Raw genomic sequence first — 22,879 nt, 5'->3', positions numbered from 1 at the left:
AAAATAATTGTAACACATCTAAAATTATGATGTTATACAGAAAATATTTTTAAAACACATCCAAAATCATAAATCTAAAATTTAAATTTAAACATTAAAAAGACAGCGTTGTAAATGAGCGCCGAAAAGGAGGAAGGCAGCGTTGAGAATGAGCGCGGAAGAGGATGAACGACAGCGGAGGATGACTTCTCGATGTGCACCTCTGAATTTTCTATGTGCGACTCTGAATTTTCGACATGGCGCAAACGTGACTTCTCTGCTTTTTTGAGTGTTTTGTACAGTTTAATTAATAATTTGATAGTTTAAGGTTTATTTTATATTTTTAAAATCAAAATTTTGAATTTTGAATAACTTGATTTTTAGATATGTATTTAAATTATAATATATTAATAATTAAATATATTAAATCTGAAACAAAAATTTAAAATTTAAATTTTAAATTTCAGTTTTTTTAAATTGTATTTTGAATGTGTATTTAATTTTAAAAAGATAATAAATCTATTCATAATTTTTAGTTGTGTTTGTTTTAATTTTTTTTAATTATTGTAATAAAAGGCTGAATGTTATACTATTTTTAAAGGATATCTAGTTGAACCGTTCATTTATTTATTTATTTCGAGTAAAATGATAGTAATAATTACTACTACTGTAGGTTCCACAGGAGACTAAAAGGTAAAAACTATAGGAAAATTATCACATGTTCCATTGTACTAGCATGAAACATCAATTCTCAATGGAACAAATAGTGGTTCACGCCCCATTGTTAGCCAAGCCAGGAATTTAGAAACTTAACCATTGACAAATGGGTCATTTTAGTTTTGCTTCAAAAAGGATAAAATTGTTTTTAAGTTCTTCACTACAAGACAAATTACATAATGGAAACCGGACCATTCTTAAAATACACACCATTAGTAACATATCCTAACATATTTAATTTTATATTTATTAACAAATCATTCAGTTTTTTAGTAAAAAATTATAAACATATTCAGCAGCTACCTTGGTAAAAATAATATTATATAAAATAAGCAAATAATATATATCAAAATAAAATTTAATTTTCAAATATTAACATTACAATTAAAAATATTGAACTCTTCTTACTAATTTTTCTTCAAAATCAACTCTTTTACTTTTAATTTATCTTTTGAAAAACTTAAAAATACAACTTTGATAACATTCTCATTTAAATCTTTTAAAATACTTATTCGACATCTAATTTTCTAAAAACACAAAATTCGAACGAAAAATATACGTCTAATAGATTTAATGACAAAGAAAAAATATTTATTTTTTTAGTGCTTTCACTGAATCTAATCTATGGACTTTGAATTGATTTCAATCCATATATTTTTAACTTTAGTTTTAAAAAAAAAATTAGTTCATTGCTGTGGTACTTATATGAAGATTTAAATTTAGTATCTAATGATATTAGATTTTTTTTATTTTGTTTTGTCCAAAAAAATATATTTGGCTATTTTAATATTAAAAAAGATTATAATTATCAAATTATCATAAATCAAAATTCATTATATATACCTTCACTTTTATAATTTATATATAGATAATAATATTATCATTCCTAAATCTTGTTACTCTACCATGATTTACTAAAAATTTTATACTATATTTTAATACGTAAATTATGGTAAGGTAATTATTTTACAAAAATACACAAATCACGCTATATCTTATCACTATTTATTTGTAAATTTAATAGTATTCTTTAACACATAAATAATGATAAGATAATGAATTTTTAAAACTGTACACAAATTTCACCAAACATAATTTGCTAACACAATTGTCGCTAAACATGATTCATGTCCATCATGGATTTCAATAATTTTTCCACCATCACATACTAATAAATTTTTTTTTCAATACATAATTAAGTTTAAATTACTAAAAATGACATTTTTAAATTTTTAACGCTATCGTTCTGTATACATACATTTGGTCATTTATTTAAAACGGAGTTAACTACTAATTTAGTCCTTACACAACTAAAGTTGTGTTCGTTTTCTTTTTATGTTTCGCTTTCTTACGATTTGTGTGCGATACGAGTTCTGATTGTTTTGTTTAACTTTTTTTTCAAGGATTTTAGTTAAATTTCTTTTTATATATGCCTATGTATGCAATCTTATTTTTGGAGACCCTAATACCTCACCACCTTTAATTTACGAATTTAAGCGTAAAATTCTGTGTAGTAAAATGTTACACTTTTTATATCATATGATATTGTTTTAACTTTAAAATAATTTATTTTAGTATAAATATGATGTAACATTTATTAAATTTAATTTAAAAAGTTAAATTTGTATTAATATATTATATAAAATTTATAAATTTGAACCTTCTAATTTTATATCTGGTCAATCCAATTTAATTTGATTTATTTTGGATCAATTTAAGGTCGGATTAAAATAAATTCACTAGATATTAGAGATCCAAATCTAATTGAACCATGTCCAGTCCGACCCATGTGCACCACTACTTGGGTTGTAGTATCAATATTAGGAAAGATAGAAGACTCGAGTCCGCAACCTCTTAATTGAGTATGGGGAGACTATTTTTTTTTTGTTTCTCACGGTATCCCCCAACTCGGCAGGTCAAGGACTAATCCGTCGCGGTACTGAGCTCCATTTAAGGGTTTGCCGCTGGCCAATGGGTTGCTGCATGCACAAGGCGGGATTCGAACCCCCGACACTTGCTTAAGCGGACTAGTGAGCTAACCACTAGACCAACCCAACTTGGTTAGTATGGGGAGACTATGCCATTTGAGCTATTACTTATTGGCATAAGTTGAACCGATTAATCCATTCATAACTAAATAATTATATAAAATTTAATTTATTTTTTTATTTTTATAATAAATATTTTTTTTGTAATTTTATTTTATATTCAATTAATTATTAATTTTAAATTTTAATAACTCATCAATTAGTTTATATTTATTATAACTCTTCAAGTATTTATAAATTTATATTTATTATACTATTTAAGTATTAATAAAAAAATAACAATCATAGAAATAGAAAATATATTATAGTTAATAAAATATTTTTTTTAAATTTATAAATATAATTTAATTTTATTTACGTAAAATATTTAATAAAAAATTATGTATAAAAAATAATTTTTTTTAGTTTAATTGGGTTTGATCATATTTCATATTTGACCGAATCAGTTTATATAAATTTGACTGAATTTTATTGTATTTAACTAAGTTTGACCGGATTAATTATTTGACTAGTTCAAATAATAATCCAATTCGAACTAATGACCGGATTTTCGGTTCAAATTTGATAACTTTGACTAGGAGTATGTTTGAATTTTATTATAATTTTGGAACAAAAATAATATTTTGTTTTTTTTAAGTAAAGTTTTTTTTTTATCAAAGATAAAATTGAGACTTGAACCCGTAACCTCTAAATGAGTATAAAGAGGCCATTTAAACAAAGTTATACGTGATAAATTATGAATTTTTATAGGTGTGTGTGGTAAATGTAAAGAAAGAGCCTTACATTTTTTTACAACTTAATATAATTATCATTGACCACAGAAATATTATTTATATAAAGAGGAGTTTTAATTTTAAAACTAACAAAACATATTTTTTCAATATAAATAAAGTCAAGTGAAACAAATTCTAAACTAACATTTCCACTTTAAAAAATCCAAGATTTGTAACTATACATTATTTTTGCTTTAATTTTTAATTTTTTTATCTCATAGTCTTCAATCTATTACAGGATTAATCAATAAAATCATTTAATATATAAATCTAAGTATTTAACTGTTACGAATCTTATAACTGAGCAATTATGAATATTGAAAATAATAAATTAAATAAAAGAAAAATAATCATTTTTTAAATTAAATATGCATGGAGTAAAAAGAAGCAACAAAAATATAAAGAAAAATATAGGGATGAGTTTTATATTTATTCTTATGTAAAATTTCGATTATGGATTATGAAGTTTTGTTTTTTATTTTTTATTTTTTTATTATTGAAGATGGGAAGACTCGAACCCTCAATTTTTTAGGTAAATATAGAAAGACTATATCATTTGAGTTATAACTTGTTAGCTTAGTTGTGAATTGAGGGTTTTGATTATGGATTAGGAAACAATTCAGCTATATTACCAAAAGCATTTCTGTCAACTTCTGCCAACTCTTATTTATAACTGTGTTTAATGAAAGTGTCTTTGTGGATGTGTCTAATAAAAATGTATTTTTTATGACTGTGTTTAATATAAGTGTCTTTATTGATATATTTTCTGGATGTGTCTCTTTATATATATGTTTAAAATATAATAATTAATTATTGTTGGTAATAAGTTGCAGATAATATATTGGTACCCTATACTTTTTCATTATGAAATTATGTATAAAGTAACATGTTTATGACATATTTAAATACTATAGTCAAAGAAAGAAACATCACCTGCAATGCAAGTATAAAAAACCTTAACTAGTTTTTTTGTTCAATTCATCAAGAATTAAGAAACTATGCATTTTCAGTTCAAAAGAGTAGTTATGAGACTATCAACAATTGTATATCTATATACACATACATATTTGTGTAAACATGTAAATTAAATGGTTGAAAGAAACAACTGAAAAAAAAAGGTGAAATATAACTGAGAAATAATAGTATTTATATATGTTTATATCCGTGCCGCAAATATGTATCAAATTAAAAAAGAAAAAAAGAAGAAACTAACATTATAATATGAGAAGAAAAAAAATGAGTTATGAAAAAAAGTGAGAAGCAAGGAATTATAAAAGAAGAAAGTAAATAAGTAAAAATATAATTTTATATTAAAAAGATAAATAGTAAAAATGAGTAAAATAAAATAGTTTTATAATTTAATTTACACCTATTAAAAATAATAACAACATAAAAATATATAATAAAGTAATAAACTAAATAAAAACAAATGTTAAAGAAAGACTGAAATAAAAAATAAATCTAACTAAATGAACTAATTTATACCAGTTCAACTAATGTATAGGCTATTTTTAGTAAACTCCAACACAAATCTAGCTACCTTCCAACTAGCTTGGGCAAACAAGGAACTCCAATCCTCACAAACTGGTAAAATGATAGACTGGTTGCATGGCTAAGGTGGGCTTCTTTTACATACTGTCTACAGAAGTTATTGTTTTTGAATCTAGACCGTTTACATTTTTTAAATTATATCTTAAAAGTTTAAAATTGAGGAACAAAATGTTCCGTGTTCGTACAACGGAACACGTGAACAACTTCCAAAACTATATTGTCATCTCTTTATCATTGCAAATAAAATGCGTATAAGTTAATAAATGAAGATTATACAGATGAAAACTCAGGCGAAGTCGGTGAAGTTGATATTGAGAGTTGTTAGTTGAAAATTTAGTCAAATTAGTCAAATTATTTAACGATTCTTAAATATAAATTTCACATGAAGTCGACTGTACACACCGACTATATATCAAAAAAGTTAATTGGTTCTTCTCATATACGAAATCAAATGTTGATATATGTATTTTTATGTAGGAAAAAAGTTTGGTAACTAAAAAGTTTCAGCCATAATAGGCAAAATTTTTCGTAATATACTTTATTTACATTATTTAATAACAGTTTTATTTTTTAACCCACTCTCTTATCATTCTATTTATCCTATTCTTATCAACTCCACTTATTAATGATATTAATTATAATATCATATCCCTTACTATTAGGCATTCTTGTAATCAATAATTAATATTTTCTTTTATAATTTGATTTTTATATTTAAGAATATAATAAAGATTAATAATAATAATTAATAACGGTTATTATTTATCATTGTAATTGATTCTTGCTCTACTCATTCACCTAATAAAAATACGATAATATCACATAAATTCAATAATTGTAATTGATTATTATCATAAACGTTTTTTTGTTTTATTATTATTATCATTACCGTTTTTTATTGTAATTAATTTTTTATTTTTGTTAAGTCATTTATCATCATTCAATAGAGAGATACAAAACCTGAATATTACCCTAATATGATTTTGTTTTCGTTAATTCAATTTTTTTGTTTAAAATTCACAACTCTAATACCATTGCAAGCACAATTAGAATAGGTCAAGAAATTTTGCAATAAATCATCTTTATCATTACAAATAGTATGATATTTGAATTCGACTTTAATACGGTACCTATGGTAGAAAGTGTTGAAGAATTTGAACAATAGATAGACTCACCCGACGAGGTTATTGTCAGTCAATCAATTTTCGAGAATATGAAAAACTACACTAGTTTTAATGAGGTATAGTCATAAACTGATTTAATTTTTTTTATGTTTTTATGTGCATTTATAATTATATTGTACTAACTAAGTTCATACACATAACATTCATACGTTTATATATATAACATCCATAATTATATATAACTAACATCTAAAAATTAAATTAATATTTATTAGATATTACATCCATACGCATATCATTTTCTAGTTATTGCATAAGTAACTATAAAATTAGCACATATGTTTTTAAATTTTATCATAATTGAATTTAAAAAAATATCAAATTCTTAAATTAATTTATTCAATTGATAAATTTATTCATAATATCCATAAATTCATACACATAACATCCATATTTTTATATTAATAACATCCATAATTTTATATTCATAATATTCATAATTTTATACATATGATGTCTATAATTAATAAATTTTTATAATTAATATTATCAAATTTAAACTATACGTCTTATTGCATTCTTCAAATTATCTCATATATGTAATAATAGGTCATGATTTTAATTATTTTAATATTTTTATTTAATATTCGTATGTATGCTTATTTATTGATTTTAATATGACAAATTAATAATTATTTTAAAAATTTATTTTTTAATTTTTGTTTATATTTTATTTTTTGTTTTTTAATAGTCTATATATAAAATATAAATTATATAGTAGAAGTTGTTAAAAATTTTTAATTTATAATTTTTGCAGAAAATTATTGTATTTTAATAGATAATAATGTGATTGAGAGATGTTATGAATTTGATTTGAGAGAAACTGAAATTGATTTTGGAAAGAACATTATGACTCCAAACATGCAGTAAAATGATAGGTAATAAAAAAAATAAATGATAAAAAAATGTATATCACTTACTTATTAAGAGAATAAAAATTTTTACGTTATATTTCTATATTGTAATTATTCTTTGACTACCTAGCATCACCTTTTTGTGTATTGGAATAATGAAGTGACGTATTGTCAATGACTTTATTGCCTTATAGGTGATATTTCTTTAAAAAGAAAATGATGTTTCGTAGAAATTAGTTAAACAAGATGCTTCAATTGGAATAGTCTATTTTGTATTTCCTTTTGTAACTTAGAATAATAATTGGTCAACATTGATCTAATTTTAATAATTTATTAACTAATAACTCAATGAAAGAAAAATACACCGTGTCTTTTATAGTGTATTTACACATAAAATTTAAAAATAAAAAATAGGTCTCATTATTTTTTATCTCTACTTTTAAAATTTTAAGCAATTTAAAGTTTTAAACAAAATATTATAGGCACCAAAACATCTCCCAAAATACATAAATCTAAAACCATAATGAGGAGAATTAATAGAATTAACATTCAATCAAAAATTAAAAAATTTTCAATTATTTACATAAACATACATTAAGATCATGTACCAAATACTATATTTTCTTTTACAAGGATACAATTATTATATATAAGTTATAACATAAGACTTTGTTAGGATTTGGTTGAATTAGTCCCACATTGCTTAGGATAGCAAATGGAGTGGGTGGCCTAGGCTATAAATATGAGGCTAAGTTCTCCATTTGTTTTTGCACCAGTCAGAAACACTTTAAGCTTGTATCTGATTTTTCTTTTCCTCTGTACTCTTTGATTAGAGAGTGTTGTGAGGTGTAGTTAGATATTTGCTTTGAAAGAGTGTGGGTGTACTGGGGTGCCGGTGAGAGAAAGAAGTCTATGTGTTGTAACAATTTTCACATAGTGATATTCTCTGGTTGTCATTTGACAACGGCCGTGGTTTTTTCTCCGGTAATTGGAGTTTCCACGTTAAATTCTTGTGTTGTGATTGTGTCTATTTTATTTCTCTGTCAAAGGTGTTTTCTCAAGGGGGAATTGTGTCTTATTCCCAACAAGTGGTATCAGAGCTTCGGTTCGGTGGGATTTATTCTTAGTATGCTCTGTGGTTGCAGCCTAGTCTAATCTCTTTGGTTGCTGTTGTTGTTGCTGGAAGGCAGTGTGACTCTGTGAGAGTGCAGTTTGGAAAAGGTTCTGGCTAAGGAAAGACTTGGTATTTAAGTGTGTCCATTGTGACCCACCTCTCTTTCCTGGGGACCCTTCCTAGTGCACGGTCTACAGTTGAGTTATAATATTCCAGTATACGGTTGCAACAATGTCAGGATATTCAAGTGCTGTGAAGCTTGAAATAGAGAAATTTGATGGAAGAATCAATTTTGGCTTGTGGCAAGTACAAGTCAAGGATGTGTTGATACAATCAGGTTTGCACAAGGCGTTGAAGGAGAAGATCTCTGGTTGCTCTCTCTATGAGAGAAGATGATGTTCTCTAGAAGACAAGAAGTATTCTCATGGTATTACCGCACTGCCATGGATAAGGATAAGTTGTGGCAATCGGGTCCACAATTGCACACGGGCATTGGTTGGCGTTGAGATGCAAGGTGTGTGGCGGAGTTAGGTCGATGGCTGAAGAACTTCCAGGAAAAGCCAATTTGGAAGTTGCACCATGAATTTTCAGCAAGGTTTCGATCTGTACCAAGGCGAAATTCTTGGAGTGGTCTAATTCCAAGTGAGTATACTTTCATGGTGGAGTATGATAGTTCTCTGAACTATGATTGTCGGTATAGACAATGGCAGCAAAGAATTGTCGGTGTTGACAATGGAAGCTGAAGATGTGTGACTATTTCAATCAAGGTGGAGATTGTTAGGATTTGGTTGAATTAGTCCCACATTGCTTAGGATAGCAAATGGAGTGGGTGGCCTAGGCTATAAATATGAGGCTAAGTTCTCCATTTGTTTTTGCACCAGTCAGAAACACTTTAAGCTTGTATCTGATTTTTCTTTTCCTCTGTACTCTTTGATTAGAGAGTGTTGTGAGGTGTAGTTAGATATTTGCTTTGAAAGAGTGTGGGTGTACTGGGGTGCCGGTGAGAGAAAGAAGTCTATGTGTTGTAACAATTTTCACATAGTGATATTCTCTGGTTGTCATTTGACAACGGCCGTGGTTTTTTCTCCGGTAATTGGAGTTTCCACGTTAAATTCTTGTGTTGTGATTGTGTCTATTTTATTTCTCTGTCAAAGGTGTTTTCTCAAGGGGGAATTGTGTCTTATTCCCAACAGACTTTAATACAATAATATCGTGTATATATATATATATATATATATATATATATATATATACACGAATATGTTTTTAACTCCAATTTTAAAACTAACTTCAATTAGGAAACAGAGAGCAAGTGCGATGGTTTCAATTGAAAGGCAATTCTGCGGGAATGAGACTGATACTCCGTCATCTTGTTCCTGGTGCTCAAACCATGCTGGAATTTCCTTCCCATAGATCAACATTTGCAAGAAGTCTTGACGATCTTGGCTAGCTGATTCTGCAAAGCCACAACACGCCTTTGAAATAACATCATCAACATTCGATGCATCCAGTGAATAACAACCCTGTGCGTCTAATTCTCTTAGACTTGATGGAAGCTCTGGTAAAACCTCCAATTCATCGCAACCGCATAAGTACAGACTTGTAAGTCTGGGAAGTTGATGGATACTTATTGGAACTCTTAAAAAACTGCTCTCAGATAAATCCAAATCCATCAACGACGCTAAGTGGCGAATATCATAGGAAAGGGTCGCCTCTTCTCTAGATGAGCCAATATCGGAGGAAAGGGTCAGGCTACTCAAAGATGAGCTGTCACAATTGTCATAATCAGCTCTGACTGTGAGAGACTCTAACCCATCAGTTTTATCTGGAAGACCACCTAACACCAACTTTTTAAGGCCAACGAAACATCCAAGTGATAAGAGAAGACCAGTAATCTTGTCGCATCCACTTAAGTTCAACTCAGCCACGCCAGCCAAATTTCCAAGCGTTGGGGGTAGCTCTTCTATACCTGTACCTTCCAGATCAAGAATCGATAACTGTTTCATGCATTCTCCAAATTCTGGCAGTCTTCTCAAACTACTGCACCAGCCTAGATTTAGTTCCTCGAGTGAACTCATCTCCAATTTATCTCCAAGTGTTTCAAGACTCCTACATCCCCGTAAATTCAATTCAACAAGCGACTTGTGGTGTGCAAGAGACGGGTGAATATAATCCAGCTTCGTGCATTCCCAAAGATGAAGTTTTTTAAGATTGGGAGCCCCAGAAAGATCTGGCAGTCTTCTCAAACTACTGCACCAGCCTAGATCTAGTTTCTCGAGTGAACTCATCTCAAATTTATCTCCAAGTGTTTCAAGACTCTCACATTGACTTAAATCCAATTCAACAAGCCTCTTGTGGTGTGCAAGAGACGGGTGAATATAATCTAGCTTCGTGCATTCCCAAAGATGAAGTTTTTTAAGATTGGGAGCCCCAGAAAGATCTGGCGTTTGCTTCAGCTGCTTGCACCATAACAGATCTAAGTGCTCTAACTTTTCTAAAACCTGAAGAAACATAAAAAAAATATATCACATGGTTAATATTTATGCTGGAAATGTTTATGTAATAAAATTTGATAGAACTGTTGATGAAAAGGTCTACCTTCTTTCCATCCCATAACTCTACAATTTGGCTTTTAGACAGATTAATTTCAACAAGTTCATAGCGTTGATGATCTTTAAGGGGCAGAGTTTTCAGTGGACAATAATTCCAGCGAAATACTTTTAATGTACAAGGAATATCGCAGAGAATGGGAGCTTCCACGCCATCTAAAATGAGAAGCTTTAACTGGCACATTTTTGAGAAAGATAAATCTCTCTGATTCACTTCAGTCTTGCTATACCAGCTATACCAATTATGTAGAACGATGCCATGAGTTGCTTTAACTTTCTACACATACACGTAAATAAATAAATAAACAATTAAAAAAACCAATGAAAAAACTATACTCATTGAGATAACCACAAAAACAAAAAATAGTTTTTAGTTACCTTGATATAATATCAAATACATTGTCAAATTCTTATTTTAATTCTATGCATCCTATACTTGAGAAAAAACCGACACTTACCTTCTTTTGAGTAAGTACAAATTCAACATCCTCCAAACACCACAATCTGCTACGCTTACAAACATCATTCTGAGATTCCTGAATAACAATTTGTTTGCCCATTTCTTCAAGCAGATCATGCATCCCCAGAGTAAACTCCCCGCATATCTCCGGCTCTAATGTGACCAATGATCTTTTAATCAAAATATCAATACCGATTTCAGCATCATGACCAGATCTTTTTAATTTCTCTGTTACAGAATCTTTCAGCATTCCTCTAAAGAAACAAGCAATATCTAAAAAAATATCCTTTTCTCTATCTTCTAAACCCTCATAGCTTATTTTCAACACATCAATAATTTCAGAAAGTGAAGACTTCTTTATTCTTTCAATAGCACTATACCAAACCGCAATAGTAGGTCTACCATTAAGATAGGAACCCAATACTTTAAGTGCCAATGGGAGACCACCGCTGTATTTGACCACTTTTTTGGACAAATCCAAAAACCCTTCTGTAGGCTCCTGCTGTTTAAAGGCTTTCAGACAAAAGAGGTTAAGGGCTTCACCTTCCACTAACCCTTCAACCTTATATGTTTCATGCACCTCTGGTCCCTTTAGCACCTCTACGTCTCTAGTTGTAATTATTATTCTGCTTCCAGGACCAAACCAATCTCGCTCCCCAGCCAAATCCTCTAATTGTTTTTCATGATTTACATCATCAAGAACAAGAAGTACCTTTTTCAGATGTAAAGAGTTTTGAATTACTGTCCTCCCATCATACTTGTTATGAACAGCTTTTGAACTTATATTCATTTGATCAAGAAGTTGCTTTTGTATGCGAGTAATATCTTTTTTCTCACATTGCTCCCTTACATCAGCAAGAAAGCAAGTAACTTCAAAGCTACTTCGAATGGTTTCAAAGACAGCTCTAGCAATAGTGGTCTTACCCATGCCGCCCATTCCCCATATGCCTATAAAACGAACATCATTCAATCCAAGGCCAATTAGAGTAATTACTTGTTCCACTCTTGAATTAATCCCCACAAGATTCTTCATTGAAGATGGCAACTTAGGAATCAATATTTCAAATATATGTTGAGCAATATTTTTCACAAGTACTGCTTCGTCCCTGTTCAGAAAAAGAGAATTTCTTTGTAAGTCTAGCAAATAAGAAAAATAAAGCAACAACTTTTATTATAAAAAAGAAATTTTGTAATAAGATAAAGGAAGACAATAATACAACACAAAACAACTGAAGTTTACAAAAACAATTTTCTTTTACAAAAGTTATTTGTAATAAGCTATATATATTTTTCAGGTAATTTATTCATTTGATATAGATTTTTATAAATTTATTTTAATTTGATACCTGATTCATTGAATTATTATTAGTTAGGTGGCATACTAACAAACCGTATTATACGAAAGAATTTCAGGTTATATAAATCATCATAAAATTAAAAACTCTTGATATCTATTTATGCCTATTAAGAAACAAAAAAGGACAATGCAATATATATTTTTGAGAAATACTCCAAATTAGTTCTTAAAATTTTTTTAATAAGAAATTTTAATTTTAAACAAATTTCAATTACTAAATTAGTGTTCAATTTTTATTTTAATAGACAAATTAATTTTCACATAACATTATTTGTCTCTATGAAAAAACTAATCTTAGAATTTTAAAAATTTTTAGGAATCATTATGTTTGTTATTAAATAACAATATATATTGTTTTGTTTAACTTTTTAACTAAAATTTAATACGAGAATTAATGTCTAATAAAATATAAAATTAGAGACTAATTTGATAGTTAAATTTTTTTTTTAAAAAATATTTTTTTGGAATTAATTTGGATGATTACGCTGTATTTTTAGCATTTATTATCAACATCATTCTATCTATTTTTATCATATAAAAATTGATACAAATCTATTATATAAAATGAGTTTATGATGACATATTGGTTTTTATGATTGTGTTACGCCAGTAATTTTATATAGATGGTAATTTTATAATTTTACAAAATAAAAATAAAAAATTTCTATATAATAATGATACAAAATAATTAAATTTAACAGCTATTATTATTCGTTAAATTAAAAAATAATGATTAAATATAATTAATATCTATATTAAAACTATAATAATAATTTTCACATTAATTAAAAATATTAAACTATATACAAATTACAAATATTTTTTTAAATGAGTCAAAAAGTTTAACATTAATCCACATATTATCTCATTAATTTTTAAATAATATAATATTTTTAAATTTATATTATATAATATAATTAATTTTATAATATTAATATTATTTAAATTAATTCCATTGTGGTATCATATTATTTTATTACGAGATCTTTATTTAATATGTAATTTCAAGAAAAAAAATTGTGGTAGACGAAAATAACCATAATTATTATTCTATCATTATTATATTTAAACTCAAATTTATAGTAATTCGTTCATAGTGTGATTGTATCTACGTTGAAGAAGAAAAGAAATTATTCCATGTAATCATGTATTACTATAATCTTTAATTCAAATATTTATTTTCAAAAAAAAAATCTATTAAAGATTGATTTGTCTAACTGAATGAAAAGAAATAAAAAGCTAATTTGACAATAAATTTTTTCTAAGAACGAAAATTATGAATGTAGGGTAGATATGGTTTAAATCTATTTTGCAAAACGAATCATATGAACCAGAATATAATTAGTTATTATTTAATTTTATTTTTCAATTAAAAATTGATATATATATATATATATATATATATATATATATATATGAAAAAAAATTAAACATTATGGCTAATTTTTAGTATACTGTTACCATCGTTGCTTAAAAATTGCATTCTATTTGCTTTAGAAAAATATTTAAAATGTAGTATTACAAAATAATAATACTATAGCAGATAAATTGTAGTAATAAGAAGAGTAATAAGTTAATGACTAGTTTAGCTTACTCATTTTTGGAGGTCCAACCAGAATGAGCAGCTACTTGTGTTAGCGCATCTCTCCATCTTTTGACATTTTCACTGTCATGTCTCTGTTCGTGTTTTTTGAAAGCTTCTTCAAAGGTTCCTCTTTGGTGCCTCACATCACAAGGCTCCACACCGTAGAACACTGCCTCAATTTGTAGCCCCAGCTGGTTCTTACACTCAATGATCTTTTGGAGCTCGTCCAAGCACCAACTGGAGGAAGCGTAGTCCGGTGAGAAAACAATGACTGCAAACATGGACTCTTCAATTGCTTTGAGGAGTTCTTTTGAAATAACATGGCCTTTGCGAAGGTTTTGGTCATCTTTGTAGGTTGTGATTCCCTTCCTGTTGAGGGCCGCATAGAGATGCCATAGTTTGAAGCTTGAAGAGAAGTGGATTGTGGTGTATGTGCGTATGTATGTGCTTAACACTAAACTGTTAATTAATTAATAACAAATTGTTTGTGAAGAGAGAAAGGAAAGTAAGCGGAAGCTGTTGGGTGGGAATACATGCCCACAAATGTAAATGAATTTCATTTATTTATTTATTTCGAATAAAATAATAATAATAATTAAACTATATAGTCATCTCTTCTTTATCATTCCAAATAAAGCGCGTAGAAATTAATAAATGAAGCGAACCAATTTGACATTTTCAATGGAGGACCAATTTGATTATGAGATAAAACTTGACGAACCAATTTGAGTATTGTTTCTATTTAGAAATCAATTTAAAAAACTATTTGTACTATTAAATTCAAAGTTATGTTATGATAATTGGAAGCTACTGCTTAGGCGACTTGATATGAAAAAATTCACCTCAACGACGAGACCTATTTAAAGTAAGTAAAAATTTGCCTAATTCATGGCTTATAATACGATCTGATATATAAATAAGTAAAGACTTTTTTAAATTAATAAATAAAGTTGATTTTAAGAAAACATTTTTAAAGAAATTGAATTTGAAGGATTGCTTTTGAAACTGAAAGGGTCAAATGTGGGGGTTCTTGTTTCTGGACCCAAGGAAATGAGGCAGGAGGTAGCGGCTGTTTGCTCATTTAATTTGGCTGAAAATCTGCACTTTGAGTCCTTTAGCTTTTAACTGGTGATTTTACTTGTATTGCTAGAAAATGTAAAATGCTTAGCTATTAGCCAGAGTTGATCTTAGTTAGCTTATTTTGAGTTAGAAATTTTGTTATTTTTTGATAGTATAAATTGGTTATGTAACAAATGTTAGATCCTAGTTCCTAGCTACCACCAATGACAATGCGTCTAAATTCTAATAGTCTCCTTTGCTTCTAGAAAATAAAATCTGTCATAAGGAACACAATAAAAAAGAACAAGATAAAAAGGTTTTTTAGTTCCATATCTTTTTTTAAAATATTAACATACAAACAGTTTAATATTTTATAAATCTAAATCATTTCATACATGGTTACATCAAACTCAAATTTATATAACACCAGATGCGACATGGATTAAATTTGTGCATTGCTAAGGTTTCCACAGCTTTTAAGCACTGATATTTCAAGTTTCCAGACCAGAAAAGTGAGATCACTTCAGTTCTTGGCCAAACTCATATTTGTATATTTCATTTCTTCAAAAACTGATCAAAATTGGAAAAGAAAAAGTGAAAATATTATTAGCTTTCAAAGTTATCTTTCCGACAAATTTAAATATAGGATTGATGCAATGCTGCTTCAATTCAAGCAGTGTTCTGTTAATACAAGATTATTAGCAAACACTAAAAAGTGTGTGTGTGCGTGAAAACAGGAAAGTGAGTGGAAGCTGCTTGTGTAACTTCTATCAGCATAAGGCTTTGCTTTGTTGACTTGCGTGGAAAAAACAAAAAGGTGAATTGGTTATTACCTGAAAATGATAATCGATATAGTATTTTACTGTTTTCATGTGTGTTTTTGAGTAAATGAATGTGTTAATCAATAACTATATGAGACTGATTATAATTTGTAGTTAGCGTTAAGGAAAATAAAATATTCTATGCAGATACTTCGATTTTTTGCACTTTGCTTATATTATTTATGAAATTTGTTATAAACATGGATCATATTTGATTATAATAATTTATAAAGTTTGATTATAGATTTGAACATAAGACTAGTACTTTCTTATACAAGCGACTTGATTTACGTCTGATTTTTAGATCATATGGTTGTAATATTATAAATATAATAATCTTAAGATATATTTTCCCCCTATTACTACTATTAAAATGTCACAACCCAAAACGAACCATGAGCATCAAAACGAACCATGACCGATGCTCAGAAAAATAATTCCTAGCAAGCCTAACCGATTCAAAGATAAATTTAATAAGAAAATTACAAATATTTTAAAATAACTTTACAGTTTCTAAAATGAATAATTACATATTTTTAACAAAGGGTAAAATAAATAAATATGAAATGGATCCTGCCTGTGACATATGGAGCATATACATCTAGGACTCGACAAAAATAGATACTCATTGCAGATCGTGACTCTTGATTAGAAAGTCTCACATAGTCAAGTATTTGTTCCTAAAAAATATTTTTAGAAAAAGTGGTGAGTTTTACAACTCAGTGACTAGACAATACATCTATAATCCACATGAGACCATATAAACATTATTATCTGATGAGTTTGGAAAACTCTTATTTAATTTTGATGATGAACAAACATTATTAGGATATTTAATTACAAAATTATTAATTTGATCTCAATTCTTATTTGCTTAATTAATAATTTTGTTGTGCAGATTTTACCTTGGGCCGAAAAATAAAGATGTTGCTAGCCCAAATTAAAAATCAGCCTTGCTATAAGTTTTCTATCAAATGGCTGAATTGTTGTCTCAATGGGCCAAACTCAATGATATTATAACCAAGCCCATATTTAATTTTGATGAATGTTTTCTATACTTGATCCGAAATCAATTTCATCAGGAAAGCAAATGTTAACCAAATGGGCCAGTTTTAATTTCAATGTAATAAGCCCAAATTTTATTTGTGATGTATGGTTCCAAAACTTGGTGCGAAACCAAGGAAAAATGAAAGCAAAGTACTTCCAACGGAACCAAGCCTTTAACCATGTGATAGATTTCAAAATCTATTACATTGTTAATTAATGCATGGGGAACATGAGAGAGAAAATTCAGCTGAATTGATTGATGGCTATTATGACAAACACGCCACTCTAAGCAAGGGAAGTAAAAGCAAGATATTCTCATTTAATTAACCACTTTGTATTGCTTTTCTTCAGATTCTTTTTATTCTCTCTCATCTCTTTCTTCTTCTTTCTTCGGTCCTTATCCAGAAAACAATGGAAGAAATGTTCTTCAACAAAGAAAAGGAAGAAGCTGCATGCATCAAGACCATCAAGCTAATGGTGGCAAGAAAATATACTAAAATAAAAATGAGCTGTGGCTAAGATACTTACCAAATGTGGTTAGATTTGGTGAGGTTATCTTGAGCCTTTCATGCTCAAAAATGGACGTTGAAGATTCGGCCAGCAAGGGAGATTCTTGAAGCATGGCTTGTCTTTGATTCTGCTCAACCACCACAGGGAGTAGCTAGAGTGGCGAAGTGATGGTTGAAGGCAGAGATTGAAGCAGATAAAGTCATTATCATCATGAAGCATCAAGGGCCAGAATTCCATCTTGGAGAGCAAGCCAAGGATGGAGAGCTCGGATTGATGAAGGGTGATGATCAAGAAAGGACTAGAGGTAATTGCATATTGGTTAATGCATGGTTATCTCTTCTCTCTCTATGTGGCCGAACCGGTTTGTTGAAGGAGGAAGAAGTTGGTTCGGTTTTGGCTTCAATAAGTGGAGGCTCCCCTCTTCTATATTAAGGGTGGACAGCCACTGTTTGAAGTAAGGAGAAAATTTGAGAGTGCAAGGCACAGAGTTCTCAGAGCTACCTGAGCTAACAGTTTTTCTCTTCTCCTTCAATGTATTCTGTTTTGTATTTTTCTGTTTAATTTTGTCATGTCTTGAGTCTCATGGAAAAAGGCAAACAGTGAGGTTTGTATGAAAAAGCCATAGAGCGGAAAAAGGCAGAGAGTGCAAAATTAAAAGAAAAAGCCATAGATGTCTTAGAGTTTCTTTGTTCATCTATGTTTTGTTTCATGATTCTGTGGGAATCCCCTTGTAAGTTGGGTTAGCACTTTACAGTTTGTAATCAGGTTGATTATAGTAAAATTCCATCATTGTTGTGATGGAGACTGGATGTAGGCTGCACTGCACTTAGCAGCTGAACCAGGATATATCTGGGTGTTATCTTTCTTCTCTCCTATTCCATTTCTATTTCTACTGCACAGGAGCAAAAACTAAAATGTCTCGTGCCATGTGACGAGCAAAAACAAAAAGTCTCGTGACAAGTGACGAGAAAAAACAAAAAGTCTCGTGTCTAGAGACGAGCTAAAACAGAAAAGTCTCCTCTGAGTTCAGCAAGTGTAATCAAGCAAAAAAGGGGCTAAGATTCAACCCCCCTTCTCTTAGCCACTGAAACCATCAATTGGTATCAGAGCTTGGTCTCAAAGAGATCAAGCTTTGCAGCTTGGAGTAAAGATCCCTATGGCAGAAAATAGTGGCGCAAATATGGTGTCCTATAATCTGACTGAAGGACAATCAAGCAACAGACCTCCTCTTTTCAATGGGAAAAACTATACCTATTGGAAGGAGAGGATGAAGATATTTGTACAAGCAGTGGATTACAGACTTTGGAAGATTATTCTGGAAGGGCCTCAATTTCCAACTATCACGAGTGCAGAAGGAGTAGTCTCTCTCAAACCAGAAGCAAGATGGACTGAGGAAGATAGGAAGAAGATAGAATTAAATGCCAAGGCAGTAAATCTGTTAAACTGTGCTATCAGCTTTGAGGAGTACCGACAGGTATCAAGATGCACAACGGCAAAGGAAATCTGGGACAAATTGCAAATCACCCATGAAGGAACCACCATTGTAAAGAAGACTCGGACAGACATGTTGAATAGAGAGTATGAAATGTTTGCAATGAAGGAAGGAGAGTCCATTGATGAACTGTTCGAACGGTTCAACTCCATTATTGTTGGCTTAGATGCTCTTGGAATCACACATTCAGAATCTGTGCTAGTGAGAAGAGTGTTGAGATGTCTCACAAAAGAGTGGGAAACAAAAGCTTTGATTATTTCTGAAAGTAGTAGCTTAGACTCCATGACACTTGATGATTTGAGAGGAAATCTTCTTGCCTTTGAAAATACCTATTTAAAAAAAGATACAAAAAAGAAAGGAATTGCTTTTTCTTCTGTGACTAACCCTCTGGATAATGAATCCAGTGATAACTCTTCTAAAAATGAGTTTGTGTTGTTTGCAAAAAAATTCAGGAAAATGGCTAAACTCAAAGGCAAAGGCAGCAGCTCGAGGAGAGTGAAGAAAGACCTTAGCAAGGTAACTTGCTACAATTGCAAAGAAAGAGGGCACTTCAAATCTGATTGTCCCAAGTTGAAGAAGGAGGATAAGCCGAAAAAGGGAAAGAAGAAAGGATTGATGGCCTCATGGGAAGATTTGGAGAATGACTCCGATGATGATGAGGAAACCGAGACCAACTCACAAACATGTCTCATGGCAAACCACATAGATCAGGTGTGCCTAGCATCCAAAAGAGAGGAAAACATGTGGTATATGGACAGCGGATGCTCTAGGCATATGCCGGAAAGACAACCTTCTTCATAAAGCTTGATGAATATGATGGAGGGCTTGTCACTTTCGGTGATGATGCAAAAGGAAAAATTGTGGCTGTTGGGAAAGTGGGTAAAAATTTCTCATCTTGTATAAATGATGTTCTCCTTGTACATGGCTTGAAACATTATTTACTTAGTGTTAGTCAACTTTGTGATTTGGGTTGTGAAGTTATTTTTAACAAATTTGTTTGTTTAGTTGTGTGTGAGAAAACTGGGAATGTTTTTCTTGAAGCTAAAAGATGCAACAATGTGTATGGATTAACTCTTGAGGATTTAAAGGAACAAAATGTAACATGCTTTACATCTTTTGAATCTGAAAAATGGCTTTGGCATAGAAAGTTGGGACATGCTAGCATGTATCAAATTTCTAAGATAGTCAAAAGAAATTTGGTTAGAGGAATTCCAAACATCAAGTTTGACAAGGATCTTACTTGTGACGCTTGTCAATTGGGCAAACAAGTAAAAACCTCTTTTAAATCTAAAGATGGAATCTCAACCAAAAGGCCATTGGAAATATTACATATTGATCTTTTTGGTCCTACTAGAACTCAAAGTTTAGGAGGTAAACACTATGGTCTTGTGGTGGTAGATGATTACTCTAGATTTGGTTGGGTACTTTTCCTTGCTCATAAGAATGATGCCTTTCATGCTTTTTCCACCCTTTGTAAGAAAATTCAAAATGAAAAAGATTTAAAAATTGTTCATTTGAGAAGTGATCATGGAAGAGAATTTGAAAATCAAGATTTTGAAAATTTCTGTGATGACTTAGGAATTTCTCATAACTTTTCATGTCCTAGAACCCCCCAACAAAATAGGGTGGTTGAAAGAAGGAATAGAAGCCTTCAAGAAATGACTAGGGCTATGCTATGTGAGAATGAGATTCCTAAATTCTTATGGGCTGAGGCTGTAAACACATCATGTTATATTTTGAATAGAACAATCATTAGAAAATGGTTAAAGAAAACTCCTTATGAGCTATGGAAAGGAACCCCTCTAAATCTTAAGTATTTTCATATTTTTGGATGCAAATGTTTTGTGCTAAATAATAAAGAAAATCTTGGAAAGTTTGATCCAAAATCTTATGAAGGAATGTTTGTTGGATATTCCACCACAAGCAAGGCCTATAGAGTTTATCTCAAGGAGTATAGGACAATAGAGGAATCCATACATGTTACTTTTTGTGATTCTAACTTAATTCCAAGTATTGTGAAGGATAATGATTCAGATTGTGAAGAGGCTGCAACAAATAAAGAAAATCCCAAATATGTGCAAAATGAAGAATCTGTCAGCCCGGTTTTATCTCGTCAGATTGAAGGAGAAACTTCCATTTTATCTCCTGAGCAGACACGAGAAACTGAAACAGTGAGACCACCAGAAGTTCATCAAAGTTCAACACCTGGCCGAAAACCTAGAGAATGGAAGTCTATGAGGGGTTATCCTCATGACTTCATCATTGGTGATCCCTCTCAAGGAGTAACTACAAGATCCTCTACCAAAAGGCAAACCGAACCTAGCAATCTTGCTCTATTGTCACAAATTGAGCCCAATAATGTCAAACAAGCTCTTGAGGACCCATCTTGGGTTAAGGCAATGCAAGAGGAGCTTGCTCAATTTGACAAGAATAAGGTTTGGACACTAGTACCTCATCCGGATGGTAAGAAAGTTACCGGTACTAAGTGGGTATTTAAAAACAAACTTGGTGAGGATGGACAAGTTGTTCGTAACAAGGCTAGATTAGTGGCCCAAGGTTACGATCAAGAAGAGGGTATAGATTTTGATGAGTCTTTTGCTCCGGTAGCTAGAATGGAAGCAATTCGGTTGCTTCTTGCCTATGCTGCCCATAAAGGTTTCAAAATATTTCAAATGGATGTTAAGTGTGCTTTCCTTAATGGCTTTATTGATAGAGAAGTGTATGTGGCTCAACCCCCCGGTTTTGAACAAAAAGAGTTTCCAAATCATGTTTTCAAATTAACTAAGGCTCTTTATGGTCTTAGACAAGCTCCAAGGGCTTGGTATGAAAGGCTTAGTGCCTTCTTGTTGGAAAATCAATTTCAAAGGGGTACCACCGACACTACTTTATTTATTAAAGCATCTAATGATAATATACTCCTTGTTCAAGATTATGTTGATGACATTGTATTTGGATCGGCCAACATTTCCTTGTGTGAAGAGTTTGGAAAACTCATGACTAGTGAGTTTGAAATGAGTTTAATGGGAGAGCTTACTTTCTTTCTTGGCCTCCAAATTAAACAAACTCCTAGTGGTACTTTTATTTACCAAGGAAAGTATGCAAAAGAACTTATCAAAAAGTTTGGCCTAGAAAATTCCAAATCAATGGGTACTCCTATGCATCCCAATACTAAACTTGAAAAGGATGATGATGGCCAAGATGTGGATGAAACAAGGTATAGAGGAATGATAGGATCACTCATGTATCTTACCTCCTCTAGACCGGATATAGTCCAAAGTGTGGGTGTATGTTCAAGGTTTCAATCTCACCCAAAAGAATCCCATCTTATAGCCGTTAAACGCATCATTAGGTACATTAAGGGAACTTGTAATTATGGGCTATGGTATCCTAAATCTGATGATTTTTGTGCAGTAGGGTTTTGTGATGCAGATTATGCGGGAGATAGAGTAGATAGAAGAAGCACCTCCGGCATGTGTTGCTTCCTTGGAAGCTCACTCAATATGTGGTCAAGCAAGAAACAAGCCACAGTGGCTCTATCCACAGCTGAAGCTGAATATGTTTTCGCATCTGCTTGTTGCTCACAATTAATTTGGTTAAAAACTCAATTGGAAGATTACAAATTAAAAATCAATAGTATTCCTTTATTTTGTGACAATATGAGTGCTATAAACATTTCAAAAAAATCCTATTCTGCACTCAAGAACCAAGCACATTGAGAT

General features: G+C 30.4%; 1 protein-coding gene across 1 annotated transcript; it reads right to left on the bottom strand.

Annotated features, from left to right (window-relative positions):
- Window positions 1-9,261: 9,261 nt before the first annotated feature.
- On the bottom strand, window positions 9,262-14,828 carry LOC140178364 (TMV resistance protein N-like). The gene is made up of 4 exons (XM_072215036.1): window positions 14,241-14,828; window positions 11,288-12,395; window positions 10,819-11,106; window positions 9,262-10,721 (listed from the first exon to the last, which is right to left on the bottom strand). Exons 1-4 carry the CDS (start codon window positions 14,510-14,512, stop codon window positions 9,417-9,419), a joined length of 2,973 nt encoding a protein of 990 aa, XP_072071137.1. The 5' UTR covers window positions 14,513-14,828; the 3' UTR covers window positions 9,262-9,416.
- Between the last annotated feature and the right edge of the window lie 8,051 nt (window positions 14,829-22,879).

The sequence above is a fragment of the Arachis hypogaea genome, chromosome 14 (assembly GCF_003086295.3).
Source record: "Arachis hypogaea cultivar Tifrunner chromosome 14, arahy.Tifrunner.gnm2.J5K5, whole genome shotgun sequence".
Lineage (NCBI taxonomy): Eukaryota > Viridiplantae > Streptophyta > Magnoliopsida > Fabales > Fabaceae > Arachis > Arachis hypogaea.
Note: the sequence above shows the minus strand (reverse complement) of the source record. Positions and strands in the feature narration are given on the sequence as shown.